The following is a 20,870-nucleotide window of genomic DNA, read 5'->3' on the forward strand; positions in this document are numbered from 1 at the left end:
ATATTTATAAATAAGAAAATGGGTAAAGGGAGTTAAGTGTTAAAGAAAGTTCGTAAACAATGGAACTTTTAACACACATTGTCAAGAGGCATAAAGTTCAAAGTACAAGTATAATACTACGTCATGGAAGCTGCTACGACACAAACGGAGGAATACGGCAATTCGATGATCCTGTGGATGTTGATCACAAAGATGTATATCTATGTACATATATATATATATATATATATATATATATATATATATATATATATATATGTATATATATGTATGTATGATATGACCAATTAATCTAAAAACAGTGGAACATTTTTGAGGCAATTGAAAATACATAAAAATTCTTCACAACGAAATATCAGAAAGAAATTTCATAGAATTAGTCCTTTTAAATGCAGTGACTTTATATCCTTTAGACAAATTTTACAGTGTCTCGAATAGGACACCGATTGTTATAAGTAGTCGTGAATAAATTACGGCTTTTTTGCGGCATTGAAATCCATTTCACTGAAGTCCATTTTATACATTTTCTACATAAACTTTTTCATAATTTTATTTTTATATTAGTTTTCCGCGCAGAATCGAGAAATCTCGGCTAATATTGACTAAACATCAACTACTTTTAATTACACGCCTCGGTAAATGTCGAAAGTTCAGTACCAATAATCGGTATTTTTTATTTTATTATTTAACCTATGCTTATGTAGGTAAAGGGAGTCACTTTCATAAAATAATTCTAACTAAAGTTCAGGCAATTTGTAGATACTATGAACAAACATTAAATAAAAAATGAATCATAAAAATTGTCCTCGTTGTTATTATCATAAACTGACACAGAAAATAGAATAGGTTACAGATTGAATGCTTTTCGCCAACGATACGTAGCCCAATTTTCAACAATTTTGTTACTACTGTGGTCAGATTATACACACAGATTATATATATGTGCACAGTGGCATTCGCCAAATAATACACAAGTTGATACAAGTCGGTGTAATTATTATAGGTTTTGTCTTGCATGTTCAGAAGAGATAGGGAATCGAGGATTATTATTTGATTTGAACAATTAGAGTATCAGACTCACCTTGACCCTTTGCAGATCAATGGGGTTCATGATGGTCCCCTGAAAGAACTCCACGGTGGTGAAGTGCCGTTTGAATAGTCCCTCCAGCTCGAGATCTGGTGGTTTCCTAAATGGCACGGGCCCGACAAAATGATACGTTTCTTTTCATAAATAATGTTCACCTCAGATATCGGTGGACGCCTTTTTTGCGAGATTTCTCGCTGAGTAGGCCGCCAGAGATGGGCGGAGATTCGACTTATAATGTAAGTGGTATAAACGTAATAATGCTGTCGTGTTTGTCAGACCTTCGAGGAACAGCAGCCATCTAAGCTTCTAAAGGCTTTATCGATACATTATCTACGTTTCATCATTTGAAAAAAAAAAAAGAGAAATTAAGTACACTTCCTCGGAAGTCAAGGATATACGATATATATATATATATATATCATGTAGTATAATAGATCTAAGTAAGTCTCTACTGCACGCTGATTCGGCTCCATAGCTCATTACAGCATACCATGCAGTCACAAGCAATTGCTTTCTACATATAAATCGTACATATATGCGTGTAGTATGTACATACACCAACATATATTATATATATAAAGTGATTTTTATAAATGATTAAATGCGGTTCTCTGCGTAACCTCGGAATATATGAAGAAGCATTTTGTTTGAAATATTCGTTCCTAAGAGTGATGTCATACGATAAAAACGACTGTTTCATAGACGATGACGAGGATAAGAATATTAATAAATGGTGAGATAGATATACATTCTTTTAATGATTTCTAGAGTAACAACAGCTCTTGAGCTACAAGATTGTTCAAGATAGAAAATATATCAGAAAGAATGTAATTCGTGGTGGAGATTGAAAAATACATCCTTGAATGAAGCAAATTATTCCTTTCAAGGTTTCTCTGTAAAACACCCTCGATGAATTCTTAAAGTACTTCATCATATTTGATCAATTATTCCAATTGTTCGTCGTTACATGACACCACAAGGAAAAATCTCATACCTGGATCCCAAATAAATAACGGTCAACCGTATAATTAGTCACATGAAATAGAAGAAGAATATAAGGAAGAAAGAAGGTTGTAGAAATACAAATCGAAAGAAGTAAAGAAGAAGATGTATAAACCTGGCTACAACTAAGAACGCATACGTTTTTTATGTACACTTCCATGTCGTGAATTAAAATACGCATAACATATAGACATCTATATATCAGACATCTATATCGTTCGATCGATATAAGATTAAATTGTTGAGTAAATAACCGCGCAAAAACCTAAAAAACTACAAGGAAATAAGAAGCATGAGCTGCCACGCAAAGAGGAGATTGGTATTAGGTTGTTTGATTTGGCGGAGGTTTTCGTGTGATGGTTGTTTTAGGGTTCGGGATACCTTGACACGCTCCAGGTCCACAGCATTCATCATAGTGCCCTGAAAAAACTCCACGGTCGTGTAATGCCTCTTCAGGAGACCCTCCAATTCGAGATCTGGCTCTTTCCTGGAAACACAGATCACTCCTTACGACAATGACGATCAGACCATCGTGTTCGAACAATCAAAACCGTGCATCGGCGCACCGGGTGCCCTTGCCTTCCCCTACTTTGTACATTTCTCTGTGCATTCAGCTCTCTGTTGACAATGAAAACAGTTAACCTCGAAAATTCAATCTTCAATTAATATTCGTATTAACCCGAGTGAGGGAAATTCCGCTTTGAAAATGAAAAATAACGAAAATAAGCGTCAAATCGACAGGGTCTGATCGTCTTTGTTCGTATAACCGCTGGAAAGCTAATATAATTGGGAAACCTACAGAAATCGGTGAGCCTACACTTACCCCAGTTGTCACATCATTATAATACTACAAGTCATGGTTATTTTCATTTCATGAAAATCATCGATATCGCATGACATTGTTCGATATGACTGCTTATCGGTAACGATTACAGTAGCAGACTTACTTAATTTTGTATTGGTTAACGATTAGCACATATAATACATCGTGATATTTAAGGTAATTGATTGTGAAGAGACATTAAGATGTAATTTTGATAGTAATTGGATTTGTATTGTACAAGATCGATCGCATATTTGTATTAAGTTATTCGACAATTAAGATTGGATATGGAAAGAAATGTGTCATCCTGTATAATCGTATAATAATCTGTCTGCAATGTACATAACACTATGCACGTAGGAAAGTACACTGCTAAAAACAATTAGGGGATCCCACTTTGATTTTTATATCGCTATTTGTATCTATATGTTCTTTCGAATATAATGCGTGTCTAATAACGATCGTCTTAAATTTAATCGTTATTGTAGTACAATCGATCTAACAAGCCCGTAGAGCTCCTTCATTTGCTTGATTAGTGCAATGAATCTGTTTAGAGCAGCGATCCACTAATTACGTTGAGCAGTCTAATTGTTCTATGTAAGAAAAGGTCAGAGGTTAATGTCTGTTATAGATAGATCAATCATACAGTGGTTCGTTGACCAACATGAGATCAAACTAGGAGAAAAATGCACGAGGTCTTATTAGGTATAGTAAAATATCGGATCGATAACCATACCTATGCAAGAAGACAACTTCCACGTCGACGTCCTCACGATCCTCGTGCAAGAAGTCCTTGAGGAAGTGCGAGACTGATTCGTAGGTGATGTGGCCACACACGACAATATGTCTGCCAACACAACGAACGAATTAGATTCCACTCCCGCTTAAGTACAGACAGTCAAAAATAAAAAAAAAGATAAAAAAGACTTACAAGCAACTACCATGTGTACACGCTCTATATATAATATACATACATATGTATCAACCGACTAACGATTTCGTTACGTTTTTCTCTCTCTGATTGCCAGCCAGCCGCTTTTCTGCTGTTTCCATTTGCTTTTCTTTCTTTGAACACGTTCCTCGAGAGGGTACACTTGTCGCGATGCCGCTCGAGGGCGTAAATACGGTCAAATGAATCTGCGCGAGAGCAACGCAACCGAGTGAGAAGAGAAAAAAATATGGACATCGTTGAGAACATTTTTTTTTTTTCGTACACCATTTTAGTCTGCTGCCACAATAACGAATTTCGGCTCGAAGATCCGCGTCGATTGATCGAAAACGATACGTCTGTTCGAATGAAATTTAGAATCAAATTATTCACTTTGCAAACGTTGCGAAAAACTATTGCTTGACAATTAAGAAAAATCGCACGTATTCCCGTTTACTTTTCTTTTATATATGTATATATGTATAAAATAATATATATATATATAGATATATAGATATATACATGTAACGTAGACGTAAATATAAGTAGAACTAATTAATGGACTAAACTTACCAGAACTGCGATAGGAATTGGAGTGAGTCATTTTAGCCAACTAATGCGATCGAATAATTACGCACACGCGCTCGCGCTAGCGAGCACGCGCGCGCACACACACATACGTGGGTAAATCATCTGTGCTAGACATACAGTTATACAGACAAAAGATAAACATGACAAAAAGAACTGGATGAAATACGTAAGAGTGCAGGCTCGTTGACGTTCGATCCTTGCAATCAAGTTACAAGCACAAGATTCACTTTTTTTAAATCTCTAGTCGTGTTAATTCTACGTGCGGTGTGAATTAATAATCACATACTCTTGCTAGTACAAAATAACTCATACAAAATACTGCTTAGAGTGACGATAACGTGTTAATTGCATCGAATAAGAAAAAAAAAAAATTCGCCATAGACATTCCATGCCCAATCCTCTCTACTTGATGGCATCTAATGCGAGGCTCATCGTGAACTCAGCAGACACAGGCTGGTTTGCGCGATTATACGATGTTCCACGATTAAACTCGATGCAGACGAACGAGTTCCGCGTGCTTTTCAACAATCTATCGTAATCGACCCACTCACTGCAAATGAACGATGCAACATTGTTGCGATTTCGCAGTGGTAGCGCTATATGATTCAGCATTTTTATATTTTTGCGTTATTATATTTCCTGTGTGTCGCTCTCGTGCGTGTTGCATCATTGAAAATATAATTTCACCAAATCACAAAGCGTCACTGTCGTGAAACCGCACTGTTATATCACTGATTTGACATTATTAAAATATTAAAACATCGTCGTGCTTAAATATAATTGTTATATTTATATTTATGTATATTCGTGTGTATCTACACAATTGTCACGGATCCAGTAAAAAAATCGTTCGTCTGCGTGGAATCTTAATATGTCATAAAAATATCAAAAAAATAATAAACACACGGATCTTGTGTGCCACTGAATCCAGCATGGGCCAGAACAAATGAATATCAATAATTAGGCCTTACAGATGAGGTTATTCTTTAATCTACTATACGGGGCCGACGCTTTGTTACGTGAATGTCGAAACGTGAGTGTCGTGTATTTATGAGATAAGTTATGAGTATATCGTGTATAATTCCCTAGAATGGAGAGAGTCGCGTGTCGTTCGAGTCCTATTGCCCATGTAGAGAGAACAAATCGAATGTGGAAAAATGTTCGCACGTCGAGTTCGCACAATTCGAACCGTTACTCTTGACAAGTATTATTCACCGATCGATTTATACATAACTGACGATGCGAACCGGGAAAATCATTTGAAGGAGTACATCTCGTATCGAGCTTGATGCGCTTCTCTATTTGTCTCGCGGTCGAGTGCGTCACAAAAAAATTCGCCGCAAGTTCGTGCCTGTCGGAAAGTTGTGTTTAACCAAGTTTCTCGAAGAACATATTACCGATCTGACGATAAAATCGCATAAATGATAAAAATCAAGCAAAAACTTAACATACACAGTGAATATATTCGACGAGTGACACCTTAATATTGTCACTAAGACGCTGCTCGGTGTATCGAGTAGTACGTGCAACGATCAACAGTACTGCCGTTAATTATTGTCTCTGTGTGCCTATAAGATCAAGATGACTATGAATTATACAGAGTGAGTTGAGATAAATAGATTGCAAAATATCTTTCTCAATAAGAGACGAAAACAAGGGAGAAAAATTCGACGAATTCGCCGTATTGTTGTTTCTCCAGGGATCATTGCTTTCAAAGTTATCCACGTTATCACTGCCTCTAAATAAATCTACAGGTTTCTTTTTCTCGATACGTTTCGACGAAAATCTTTAATCTTCACCATGATACCGTTCGAACGAATCAATCTATCACGAGCCGTTTATTTTTACACCACAGATCTCTTTCAGCAAAAGGAAAAAGCTAACGTGCGAGAAGAGAGGAAAACCTATTATTCCGGAAAGCTTGAAAAACCTGAACGTCCAACTGAAAGTCAGAAAAAAACTGAAAAAATAGTTTCTGTATTTTATTAATATTGCTACGTAGAGAAAACGCGTCATTGCCAAAGGACATCGATTTAGCTCGTTTGTAACTGTATCTTTTAACCTTGTACGTTGGAAATTTCATCAACGTTAGCTACAACATGCAAGGGGGAAAACATATAGATTCATTTAGGAAGAGATTGATAACCTTGGTAACTCTGAAAAAAATATCCATAACAACGACAATCTAGATGTTTTATGGAGCGTATGGTTTATTCCGTGTTGGCTCACTCTGCATACTTGTATGCGTAAATCGTGTATAAGTATATTTTCATTTACATAATTGAAGGAACTCTAATTACCGGTGGTGTTGAGTTTATTGTTTGTCTTACAAAAAAAGCGTAATCCCGCTAACGGAAATTATAAAATGATGTTCAATTTAAGAAGGATGTTATATGTATGGCTATACAAAATCGTCCCTAGTCTAAAACATACGATTGTTGGCCCATTGACAATCCCTTCGTAAAACCTGAATAGCGCGTGACACATGATTAGCAATATATAAGTACATATATGCGTATACATACAGCTTCATATACGTGTATTGATGATATACGTATATAAAGCGTATACAGGGTGAGTCATATAAATTGTTACGCAAAGTAATCTCGGAGACTGTCAGAAACGTAATTCCTTTATTACATTATTATTTAATAAATATTTCGTATCATTGGAAATGCTGTTATTGCATCCGAAGAACAAAAGAAAATTATTTATAACAATTGTATACTCGAGGCAATTGAAAACGAAGGTGAAGGATATCTTGTACAAAGAATACTCGATAATCAACATAATTAATATGTATATATTTTTACTTATTTTTAATATTTATATATATATAAAGATTTAGAATTTATTAGCTCTTAATAATGGATGTATCGAAATCCGCTAATTTTTAATAATGAACTTATAAAAATTGATCAATTTCTTAGGATATAACATAATGAATATATTAATATTTCATGCACTGCTATAGCTTATTTGATCAAATAAACGCAAAAAAATTACAGATTTAAGAACATATATACGAATAATGAAAAAATTTTTGGGAACTAAATTCCAGAAGAATAATTATACATCTGTAGAATTAGTTATAAATAATAGAAATTTAATTTAATAATACAATTTAACTATAATGTTTCTACTACTTGGAATAGTTAAAAACATGGAGCATTTCGTTTTCTTCTGTAGTAGATCCAATAACATTATTCGATTCACTACATTTGCATGGGACGAGTCATAGATATCTCGTGAGAAATTATTTGTAGCAATTGTTGCCAAAAGCAGTATTTTTTAAACTTTCGATATTTTTATCTCCCAGTTACTAAATATCCGTTATACGTACAACATAAAGACAATACGATAAATCATAGAAAAAATAATTACACTGATGTACTTATTAGTTCCAGAGAAACAAATCTGTAACAATTCACATGGTCCATCCTGTGAGCTTATAATCCAAGGCGGAATTTCACTTTACCACTGTCCTTTCTCCAAGATTTACACGTAAAAACAATAATTAATGCTGTCTAAAACACCAAGGTTATTACACTTAAGTATTGCAACTTTAGGCCATATACATATATATGACCTAAATATTAGTTGAAAATGCAGGGTACATGCTGGGCGTTGACCCTTTGCACTCAGAGAGAAATACAGCTCCAACGTACTTATTTATATATTTTCTGTGCTCTGTGCCACGTCCGCGAAACATGATTGTACGAGTGGTGGATATTTGTCGCCAAACACGAACAATTTGACAATTTTATTGTACGATAAAAACACGCACGACGATTGGATACGGAAATCTAATGTCAAGTACATTATGGCATCAAGGTAGCGATACATTCTTCTACGCCTAGGTTATTCGGATGAATTGATCTTTTCACTTGTTATGTAATTGCAGTTAAGAGAATCGTTATTATGTCAACTAGATGAAATTCGAAAAACGAGGAATGCAAATTAATTCATTATTACGCAGTCATTGTATCCTTCAAAGTATAACTTTCGTCTTTAATTGAGAATGAAGGATTCAAAATATAAAAAAAAAAAAAAAATAAAATGGGTATAAATTTCTAGTATTTTTAATTAAAATTTCATTCAGATGAATTTCTTTATATACCATTCGCTCCTCGTTGTTCGTGAAGATTCGAGGAAACTAGCGCGATAAAGCCGTATTTGTCCCAAGTGCGGTCAAGTAAACAAACAAGCTAACACCAGTTACTGGGGTATGGTGAATCTGAGATGGTAATTGGACTAGCTGATTGACTGATAGTGTCGGTGGACAAGGGTTAGGGAACTGTGTTCTCGGGGACTGTGGAAGCACGGTTGCATTAACGCTCACTGACAACTAGTTCGAAGAGCCGGTACTGAACTGCAATTCTGCGATTCTAAATCACTGCCTCTATACGTGTATAATATAATATGTGTATATTTATATATTTACTCGCTAATATCGTAAATATATAAATATAATACGTTTATATACTTATAATGCATCATATACGTGTGTATGTAACGCGCGTGCTCGTGCCCACGCGTACGTGTTATGTATATTATGTTTACACGTGTGTTGGGTGTAAATATAAAACGTAACGGGCAATCCAAGGAATTTCTTTTTCAGGCTTGTCGATGTAAAAGATATAGTATTCTATTCTGTGTATCTGTGACAATAGAAACATATCAAGGGGTCGTGTAGGTAATCTGACATCGAGGCAAATGCGATCGTGTGTTAAGTACTTTAGATGTCCAGGTGCATACGGACAAAAAATATATGGCAAATTTCATGACGTCGTGCTGGAGACAGGGAGAGGGCTGTTGTAGGAAGATTCAGGTGTACATCATATACAAGAAGGGGGATAGTATGAACAGTTTGGTAGTAATTAGGACTGCGAAAGGTGACTCAACTCGGGAAAGCTAGTTGGTTGGCTGTGTCTCTCACCTGCGACCTCGCTCGTTCTTCAAAGTGCCGCCATACTTGTTTCGCGTCCCGATCAGGTCAATTATCTCGGGGATACAACTGGCGAATATGGCCTACACCACGTGATAGAACAGAACACAACACTCGCATCAATACACTTGTGTGACAAGGGTGGCAATTTGTATGCTTTATTTTTTTGTTTCTCTTTTTTTTTACATAAGACTCGGTCATGTTTTCTTTTTCTTTTTTTTTTCTTTTGGTGAGAACCGGTATCGTCTCGTCCAGTCGAAGTGATCGCTAAATGCGTCGTACACAGGTGGTACCTTAGCTAGTTTTTTTTTTAGTGGGTTATATTTTTTTCTGAGCTGGCGAGGGGGAGGAAATTTGCACTTATGACGGAAGTAAGTTTTGGCTCAGCTACCGGGCTGCGCGGTCACTCATAGAGACACGATTAACAGTGCTGTACCGCTATGCGTGCCACGGCCCAAATAGTTAATAGATATGGAAACGAACACGTTCCAAATAAAGGGCGGGGTAGGTAGGCTACCTACACCTAGGTCCTACACTCCTACACCTAGGCCTAACGATAACTACACGTGCCGACACGTCTACCTAGTCCATTGGCAGGTAGCTCGTATGTATTCGTTGAATTTTGCGCGAACTCTTCGATACAACAGGATTCGTTTTCCCTTTTTCTTTCGTTTTTTGTTTCTTTTTTTTTCGAGGGTTATATTTCGTTTGACTAGCTCTTCACAATGAAAAATAATCGCTTCTACCTGTCGGTGGATATGTATGAACGTCGATGAACGGATCGAGAAAGTTTTAGAAGAACATTTTCTTTTTTTTCCCTTTTGGGTACAAATCTTTCTTATTTTTCCTTCTTTTTTTGTTTTGTTCTGTACGTACGAAAGAGTACAGCAACCTCCTGTGGTACGAGATATCATATCGAACAAAGCCGTTTTACCGAAACGAAATTTCCAAGGAATTCGAAAGAAGATATTCCTATTTGACGAGGGTACGGTGTCATTGCATGACTCGATATATCGAAGTTATTCTAGTCATTGGCCTCGTGAGATCGAAAGACGCGTTTCAATGTGCACTGTATCGTTGCCGCACGATAGAAAATATTATTGCACTATTCTAATTTTAGTTAGAGAGCAGTTAGCGAGCGATGTTAGCGTCTGATTAGTTTATCACTCGTCTATATTAGCGCTTCACACAATCGATGTAGTCTTTAGAAATGTACGAAATAGCAAAAGTAGACATAGTTAGTATCCTTAGAGTGTCATTTCGGCTATGCCATATTATCGCAAATGTTAATGCGATTCTCTTTCTTCCTCTTCTCGAAGCGATCATAGGATGTTCTCGATGTATGTGTCCACTTCGAATATGATAAACTGTCGAACTCGAATGAAAATTTCGAAGCTAGTGCACGTCCTATGATTCTACAATCTGTTTTATATTCTTTTCTCTTTTTTTAAGAAGAAAAAAATCGTCGATCGGCCTCTTTGGATTTATAAAATAAATTTATTGAGTCAGGTGTATTATGGTCGATGAATGAAAGATTCCTTCGCCAAAAAAGAGATACTATTGCTTTTTTTCAAACGTTCATTTGTACGATAGATGGAAAATTGATTAAATGATAAACTTGATGTTATAAAGAATTTACGTAGACAATATAAAACAGTTTATAAGTGTGTGATGTTAAGATGAAGCTGTCATTATAATATTACTTACAATTTATAGCGATGATAACAATTAAATTCGATTAATGATGTACAAAAGTAATTATACGTATGTATTAAATTCAATTCGTTATATGAATTCATTATGTAATGATTATATATATATATATATATATATATATATATATATATATATATATATATATATATTATACGAATCCAAAAAATCGTAGTTATATAAGGGAAATTTGATCAAGATTCATTTCTAGAATTATCTCAACCTTGGCTTAGATCTTTCATTTGTTCAAATTAACGATACATCTTCGAAATAATCAGTTTTATTAAAAAATTTAATACAAATATCCATACTTTCTTCTATGTCGACCATGTAAAATAGCAGTTCTCAATCAACATATTGCAAATGTACAAAAATGTTTATGAAATGTTTCTGAAATGCAAAACAATATATAATACAAAAGATTTCAGAATATTGTGCATCCAAAAATATATGTTTATATACAATATTTCAGATGTAAAAATAATAGATCATGAGTGATGATGAAAGAACCATTTCTTATCTAATATACATATTTAATCTCGCTTTATCTGTATAGCAAAATTAACATAATTTGATTAAAGTGCTCGATAATGTTGCCCATGACACACTTGTAAATGTGATTATAAAAAGTAAAATGATATCGAACATATTGTCTACTAGAAAAAAGAGCACTTTCTTCATTGTTTATTATATTATTGATAACCTTAATGTAAATGATAGAATTTCGAAGTATCTTCCATAGTATAATTATATCTTCGAATGACATATATACGTTCACACGTATCAATACACTTGAGAACCGCTAATTAAGATTATGCACGTCGACTGATAGAACAGGCCAATAGACGATCGATCTCGACGACTAATTATCAAGAAAAGAAGCGTGCGTCTGCGGCAACGAAGTCTGTGAGCGTAATCGCGTTATAATACATCGCAAATTATTCTTTTTTCCTTCTTCCTTTTCTGATTAACGATATATTCGAAAGAAGAGTGTTTCTTGGGACATGGGCTAGTGTCAATCTATGCGTGTATGTTGTCTCTTTCCCGCTTTCCTTCTGCTCAGTGGTGCATGTCTGTGTGAATAAATATCCGTATATGTACGTACTAGCACTTCTATGTATATGTATACACACATGGAAAAAAATACATGTAATGTATATATAATACAATATGTATCATATATGTACGTCCATACACGAATAAATATTTGAATGAATAAAAAAAAAAAAAAATGAGAAAAGAAGAAGAAAAGAAAAGGTATATGTATATGCATAAACACATATAACGTGTTAACGCGATGATTGTGATGGATATTATGGATCTTTTTTTAGCAATTCTCTCTCGTGTAAATACTTTTTGAAAAAAAAATTCTTGAAGTCGCTGCTATGAGTGTTCCCCTGTCCATATGAGACTGCATACACACATCGTATATAATACGTATCGCATATAATATACGTGTATGCATATGCATGTAATTTGTCAAAGAGAAAGAAAGGAAGAGAGAGATAGAAAAAGAGAAAGGGAGATAGATCTTTCGATGTGGCTGAAACTAGAGGCTATCTATGTGTCTGAACAACGAAGTAGGATAATGAGTAAGCGTTCCACGGGAAACGACGGGAAGGCTGTTCAATATATGGTTTATAACCATTTTTCGATTTGCAATCCATTATTTTCTCATTAAATCCTTTAAATACGTACTCGTACAATTTAAGACCGACTAAATATCGATATATTCGGAAAGAGTTGTATATTGCATAGAATTTCGCCATTTTGAAATTTAAGATTGTGGTATCAAAGAGTTATATCCAAACGATAGTAAGTCCAAATAAAAGACGATGATACGCGAACAAAGATTAATACAATTATAGTTTAATGTCTCGTAAACTTTGTAAAAAGTATTCTTCGTTATTGAAATCGCTTAAGTATCGATATAACAAACATCATAACGTGTATATGTATGTATGTATGCATATACCGTGACGTATCTACGTTAACTTAATAAAAGATTACAAGGAAAAAAAGAAACGCAAGTATGTTAGACCGAGCTCGATTAAATAACTTCTAAATAATTTACGTTCAAAGGATCAACGATAAACCATGCTTGGTTACTTGTTCTACTCTTATTATCATGCGAACACGAACAAGCGGATAGAGAGTGTTCCGATCTCGTTCACGCGTTTCGCTGGCCGATTCAGTCTCACAGTACATACGCCTTCTCCGCGTTAGGCCCGTTCGACGCCAAAAGGTAAGCATTGTCTGTGTTGCGTTGAGTGTTCTCGCAATTATACGTGCAATTTCTACTAGTAAAATCCCTAAAGAGCAGCCGCATGTGCCTACGCCTGCACCACCCTTCTACTGCTGCGTTCTAATTCAAGTGCCAAGTATTATATCTTATATCAAGCCAGAAAAAATCGTGTCTCGATCTGACGATGTGAGGCTTCTCCTTTTCGCTCGTGCGTCGAGTGAGAAAAACTGTTCCTTCTCTAACAGGCCATTCCGCGACGGGTTTCTTCACCCTTGGAAATTCTACAGGCTAGCCAAGAGCACTAACGCATGCCACCAAGAAACTCGGTTCGTGAATAGAGAGGGATAGGTAGAGTAGATAGATAGAAATAGAAATAGAGAAAGAGAGAGAAAGAGAGAAAACAAAAATTGCCCACGAGTCGCTGATACTTTTGGGATTTCTTTAACCGCAAGATAGAAATTTCACGATAAAATTTCTCCTACTTTCTTAGCCTGTATTTTAATCGTATTACAGTTAATCGATTAATGTTATGCCTCGGTTATGTTTAAAAGTATCAGCGACATTCGCAACCCGCTGCTTCACGATTCCTCCTTTTCATTCCGTACCATTCTACCGATCACCTGAACTTCACGATCTTCCCAAAAGATCTACGGTCCCACACTACTTCAATAACCATGGTATCTCGATTCCGGTACGACAAATACACCGCTCGAAAACGTTTATTAAGTTCCCTAGGACAAACTGGAACATTGATCGATACAAAAAGAAGAGAGATTATTTATTCTCTCGGACAATCGGAATGGCTTCAATAAGATACGTTCCGCGTCATTGAAGACGCTCGTAGATCGAGGAGTATAATATCCCGAATTTGTAGTTTCTTAAATTTTGTTCCTTTTATCGAAGAGAACGTATATATATATATATAACGATGGAGTATAGAAAATTCATCGTTGCGTCGATCATTGTGCTTTTTCTCAAGAAATAGCGAATAGTTTAGAAAAAGTCGAACGATCATTTTCCTGTTTCGATCGATCTGCTTGACGTAATAATATCGAGGTTGCATAATTCGTTTGATAATATTCGATTGACAATGTCGAGCAATCCCTATCACTGGTATCATCGAGTTTTCCATGATGGCGTAAAAACTGATACGATCGAATCCAGTAAATGGTATCGAAAAACCCCAACTAATCGTTTCCTGTTGATTAATCGATACAAAGATCCTCACGCTGACATATCACGATCGTATCGGTTAACATATGTGCACTGTTTAGTGATTCATCATAGTTTCGAGACAGCGTGTAACACGTTTCTAAGTGACGATGGAGAATATTGGTAGATTAAAAGCTCTTTCCCTTGAATCTCATTGCTTCTTCGAATATAATACTTTAAGTCAGACCCATTTTCATATTTCTCTCAATTAATTATTGAGACTATGCATCTTTTATAAAGTATGAAAAATATAAGCATTAGAGTGGATATATAGAAAGAAATGGATTATTGCAAGAATGTCTCGTAGTTTTAGTATTGAGAATATACTTATAGTAGCATAAAGGGACGATGTTTAAATTTTCCATCGTTTTAATCTTCAGTTCTTGGAAATCACTCAAAAGGTAGTTAGGATAATTTCATTATTTAATAAAACATTTTGGTCCTGCTTGAAGGTTTAGTTAAATGAAGTTTAATTGTATTTATATTGAACTAATACTGATTCAATAATTATGCATAAAAAATAGGAGATTACAACATAATAATAAAGAAAGGTTAATATAAATTGAGATACACAACAAAGTAATAAAAAAGAAGTTATAAATGTTTTATGTAAAGCATGTTAAGTGTAAAAAGAGTGGATATACATTTATATGTATGTACGTTGCTTCAGAGTATCTAATGTTGCATGATCACCTTAAAAGGAACTATATAAATTCATATATCGATAAGTCGATACAATTAAAAGTCTGGTTTATTTCTACTGACCCATACAAGAAATATTTTTCACCAATTTTCTCTACCTTTGCTTAGAAAGTATCTACAGCTTCTCCTAATTGAAAAAGAAATCATCTTATATATACATATATAAGATAATTATATATATACATATATGATTATATATATTATATATATACAGTGGATTTGACAATTTCCATTCACCTTACCGACACTCCTTCGACAGAATAATCAAATTTATAACCAAATTGACAATTTACATTCAATAAAGAGTAAAACAATTATTAAAATATATTGTACAAGATATTGTTACAAAATAATTACGTAAATAACTTCCCCCTTTGTTGAGAAATTATTTAACCGTCGATCGAGGCTTTGGTTGTTATTTAGAACAAGTGAAAGACTGGTCGATTAACGTATCGAAATCAGCAATTTTATACTAATTCTCTACAAAACCTCTACAACGAAATATAGACTTAAAAGTGCACGATATAATAAATTTGATTAATACATAAATAATATACGAATTAAGAATAACTATCTGTGATTAAACAAAAAATTAATCATGAATTAAAATAAATCACAAAATCAAAAACGATATATACAATATACTTCAATGACCTGGTTCTTGTTATTATGTCGCTTAAAATATTAACTTGTTTGGAAATAAATTAAAATAACTTTGTGAGTTTGTAACAATGAGAAAATAAACATTGTGTATTTGCAACAATGAGAAAAGCGATATTTTATAAATTGTAATAAATGAAGCAATAGTAAAAACGCTGTCGATGCAGCCAATTTATATTCAATATCATAATCAAGAATGCATATATGCGTAGTATACGTAATTCAATAAATTAGAGTAAGATGTGCTGAAAATTTTCAATCCATTGTATATGTAACAAAAAAGAAAAAAGTGAAAGAAAAATTCGCGTGATTGAATGATCGACCAATCGGTGTTTATTCAAACGAGAACCAAGTCGTGGAAGATTTTCATTACACGCAAATCAACGTTTTCATGCCGAAGCAATCGACGATCTATCCTGTTACGCAATTAAAAGCAGAAGGATTGCCCGACCCGACGTGAAAAACAATGGCGGAAAACAAAATCAAAAGAACAATACGCAGCGATGAAACAAATTGTATAACAAAAAGAGGAAAATATATCCGCGCCTTATTTAAACATATATATATATATATATTGAAAAAAATCGGAAGAAAAAATGAAAATTCGTCGACGAATCGGTAAAAAGGAACAAGAATGTACAAACTACAAAATCTCGAATCCGTGCGGTGAGGCAGTCATATACATATTACCATGTATATATGTATATATGTATAACAAATGTATATATAAAGATTCAGAAAGATAAAGAAAGAGAAAGAAATAGAGAGAGATGCAACAGTAATATATTGATCTCATCTACTATAGTGTATATAAACATGTGTGTATAGAACAATAAAAAACTCGTGTGTGTACTTTTCTTTTTACAAAAGTCCAAGCATACCAGCACGTGTTACCAAGATATATTTGCTAATTTGGTAAAAGGTGGGTAAGAAAAGCGGTGAGAGTCAGCACAAGGTTACGTTAAATAAACGGTGAAAGAAATGGTTTTTTAAAAAAGGGTAATAGTGATCTCAGAAAATTTGGGATGCCATGTTTTCTAACAGTTACGGACCAGGTATAGTGAAGGTGAGGGATATTTACGCTAGTTAAAAAATTACTCTGGATAGCAGTTGCGATTCCGTTTATATCTTGACAAAAAAGAAGATCCAAAATCAAGGAACGTACGTACCACATGATCTCTTTCGTCAACAAATATTGAAAGGATAAAATAATCACGAATTAATTAAAAAGTCAGATTTCTATAAACGATGCTAACAAAAAGTTTCTTCGATCGCATTCTTCGAAAAATAGATTACGCGAAAAATTCACTCAAGTATCTTTCTCTTTTGTATTGAAAGAAAGAAAATATCGCACATTATCAAAATTCCAATGTTCTTTCCGAGTAAAAATCTTATCGTCAGCATCGTCCTCGTAGCTTTAAAAAAACTCTCGAACAAATTTAAAATATTCGATTTACAACGTTAATTTTTTGCCCGTTGACGGTTCCAATCGAAAGGAAAAATATTTAAAAAAAACGATAAACGAGTCACTTTGCTATCCAGATAGTCTTCGCTCCTCCTCGCAACTATGTGACTACAAGGATAACAGTTCAGGGACTAGTTTCAAGGGGTGTCTTTGGCTGGCTTCCACGTAGGTGGATATCTGGGATACCTGCGTCCACGCTCGCGCTTGTACTGGCCACCGTACTTGCAGCGGTTCGCGGCGAGCTCCGTGATCTCTGGGATCCAGCTGGCGAACACCGCCTACACACCCACAATCATCCGTTGCCGTCAGAACAGAGCCCTAGCCTGAGTTTTCTGGTTTATTTCTTTTGTTTTATTTATTTTCTTTATATTGCATTTGCATTTGCATTAGCATCTGCATTTGCACTTTTGTAATTTGTATTTTGTACTTGTATCTGTATTTGTTTGATTCTTTTCATTTTTTTTTTTTTTTTTTTTTTGTTTCGTCAGTGTGTGCATTGTGCATATGTATCGTTACATTCGTCTTCACTCGCATTCATTTTATGATTATCACAGTTTTCATCTCCTGAACGCCTCTTTAGAACGCCTAAAACGAAATACACGCTCGCAACGCTTCACTCTCTGCTCAATCGCTTGCGACTACCCACGGAAGTGATCCTCGTTTTGTAACGTTTGAAGGGAGGCTAGCGAAAGATTCGATCCCTTTCAAGTTAACTTCCGAGAATGAGATAATTCTGAGATGCGTCAGATCACTGAAAAAGCAATCTGAATCTAATAATCGGCGTAGAACTTAATCGAATCGTTGGTTCAACAATTAAATGGGTTATTGTAACTGTTTCATTCAGAATCACTTAAGTTCCGTTTATTTTTGTTCGTTTGAGGCTCCCAGATTGACGTTCCAATTTTTATATTGAGATTTCTATATTGAGATTGGGTTAGGAATTTTAGATCGTGGAATTTCAGTTATTTCGAAAGAAAGTAAGGATTTTCGGAATTGTGAAACAGTTACTATCACTTTGTGAGGTTATTCAAGATATTAAGGTTAATCAAAGTTTGATTATAGAAGTGGAATATTAATGAACAGTTGGCTGAATGTGACTTTCAACCCCATAACGAAGATACCACTTATTAAAACGCTTAAATAGAAATCGATAATTATTTTGGAAATGTGGCTAAAAGAACATATTATTAACGTGTTGTTAATAGATGTTTTTGTTCGTTGCAAGAGATATTAATTATAGTACCTAGACGAACTCTACTCGTCAAACGAAATCTGGCTCGATTTTGTTAATGTACACAATAGAAGCAAACTTGTTATCTTGTTACTCAATCTTGTAGTAAAAATTTGAGTTTTCGATATAACAATTATATCGACTTACATAGAACTAGGAATAAAAGTTTAAAATACGCCCTAGTTTCTGTTAAACAGATTTTAAAATAACTGTCATATCAATGGAGTATATTTTCAACTTCTCCACGTGATAAGCACAAATAGCTGAAATTAAATGTAATATGCCAGATAAATTGAAAAACCACGATAATAACATTCTCAATACTCGAAATTGCTTCACAGAAAATGAAGTTTCTAAACAGTTAACAATTTCGTTTTATTGTTTTCCACGTGATTTCAATCTAAGCCAGGTCTCGTTCAAATATCGTTTTTCAACCTGCGACACGTAGCTTGACGCGTAGACATTCGTCGTCCATTCTAAACACCTCAATTGATTCCCACATACTTTGCATACACTCTTTGTTCGTGTGTGTGAATGTAGAAGAAAGTGATACTGAATTAAGTAGCTTTGACTACACCACTCACGAGTAAAATAACAATAACTTTGTCAAAACCACAATATACGACATGGATAACGTAAATCAGAAAAAATTATAACATTTAAAAAAAGAAACGATATTTTACTGCACGTAATATCGTTATTTCATAAATAAACGATCAATCACATTTCCCAAAAAATAACATGAATCCACTATACTACCCTAAAGATACAGTGTCGTTAGTTTCTCATATGTTATTTTATAATCACAGTGCGATGATCCTTCGAGTACATCACTCTAATTAACAGCATTTTTATACGATAACGACGTATGTTTCCTATTGAGAAAGAAACAAGCGTCGCACGAAGCTTCGTAAAAATTTCAGACTTCAATTAACTGGCATGCAGGCTCTATTGTAGCGTGTGATGTGGACAACTTACAACCACAGGGTGGAGCACAATTGCGTTGTACAACAACATTTCTGCGATGACATCGTCTGTCGTCAAGAGTGCTCGTACGTGAATAAAAACATAATGGTATTGCTCTATATAAAGGAATACAGGGTAGAAAATAAACGAAAAGTGGAACGAACATTTTACATCGTGTATCGCACTTTGGTCATATATGAAAATGTATATAGGAGTTCTGAATCGTGTGTTTTTAGCATCCTTCGATAGGTTTCAACGTTTCTTAATAAATAAATTGACCGATATAGTCGATCTTGAGATTTCTTAATAAATAAATCAGATCCGCAAAACGCGTACGGATATTATTCTTATTGATAACTCGCGAAAAAGAAACGAGAAAAAAAGAAACGCCAAAGAAATACGATGTAAGTGATATTGGTCAAACATTTTCGTTTACTAAATGGATATTATGTATCTTGAGTGAGTTACATGACTATGTTTGATACTAGTGAGCGATATTTTTTGTATTTTTCAATTCTTTTAAATTGTTAAACAAAGAGAAAAAATACGATGCAAGTGATATCATCGACTATTGATGTAAGTCGAAAAGTACGATGAAACTACTGCTTGCTACTTTAATATTACAATGCTCAAGTGAATCATGACTCTTTATATACACTAGAATAAGATTACTTTTATTAATATAAAATTTCATCGAGTATCACCACAAAGTTAGTGTATTCTATGCTAAAAATATCAGTTAAGGGCTACTCTAAAAGCATTTATAAATGAAAATAATAAAAACTCCGTGAACCTCACTTTTTCATATCGAATATTTCTATAGAATAACACATTTCGTTATAAAACAGCTACTGCTTTCCGTATGTAAATAGATACGATTTATTTTAATAACATAGGTCCTTCTAGAGTGCACAAAACTTTCCTAAATGATTATAATACTAATAAGCGATATTTCTTATATGTTTTAAAATCCCTAATAATAAAAAATTAGGTAACCCTTAAATAACAGATTAATAAGTAAATTAATCTTGCTGCTAAGTCACGAGAAAATTATCCAAAGTAAGAAAGGAACAAGAAATAAAAAAGAAAGAAATACGATGTATGTAAGTGATGTTGGTCAAGCATAATCGCTTACTAACTTAAAATTATGTATCTCGTGTGAATTATATGTCTAATTCTAGTACTAATAAGCGATGTTTTCTTTGTATAATATACATGATCCTACGTTAGAGGTAGCAGACTAAAGTGGCAAACCGTGCAATCTTGGCAAAAGGTGTGCTCTTGTTATAACTCTTGT

At 34.3% G+C, this 20,870-nt stretch overlaps 1 protein-coding gene across 50 annotated transcripts in view; it reads right to left on the reverse strand.

Annotated features, from left to right (window-relative positions):
• The window catches only part of LOC126865481 (calcium-activated potassium channel slowpoke), a 108,145-nt gene that overhangs the window by 41,825 nt on the left and 45,450 nt on the right, over window positions 1–20,870 (reverse strand). For 24 of the 50 annotated variants that reach the window (XR_007689552.1, XR_007689553.1, XR_007689550.1 and 21 more), the window contains 3 exons: window positions 9,371–9,462; window positions 3,649–3,759; window positions 1,082–1,187 (listed from right to left, as the gene is read on the reverse strand). Coding sequence is in view for 17 of the 50 variants with exons in the window: in XM_050618031.1 (XP_050473988.1) it covers window positions 1,082–1,187; window positions 3,649–3,759; window positions 9,371–9,462 (309 nt within the window). In the remaining 33 variants the exon portion in view is untranslated. Of the gene's footprint in view, window positions 1–1,081; window positions 1,188–2,470; window positions 2,577–3,648; window positions 3,760–9,370; window positions 9,463–17,562; window positions 17,655–20,870 lie in introns of all 50 variants that reach the window. The other 26 variants (XR_007689559.1, XR_007689540.1, XR_007689562.1 and 23 more) reach the window with 4 other exon arrangements.

This window comes from Bombus huntii, chromosome 5, assembly GCF_024542735.1.
Source record: "Bombus huntii isolate Logan2020A chromosome 5, iyBomHunt1.1, whole genome shotgun sequence".
Lineage (NCBI taxonomy): Eukaryota > Metazoa > Arthropoda > Insecta > Hymenoptera > Apidae > Bombus > Bombus huntii.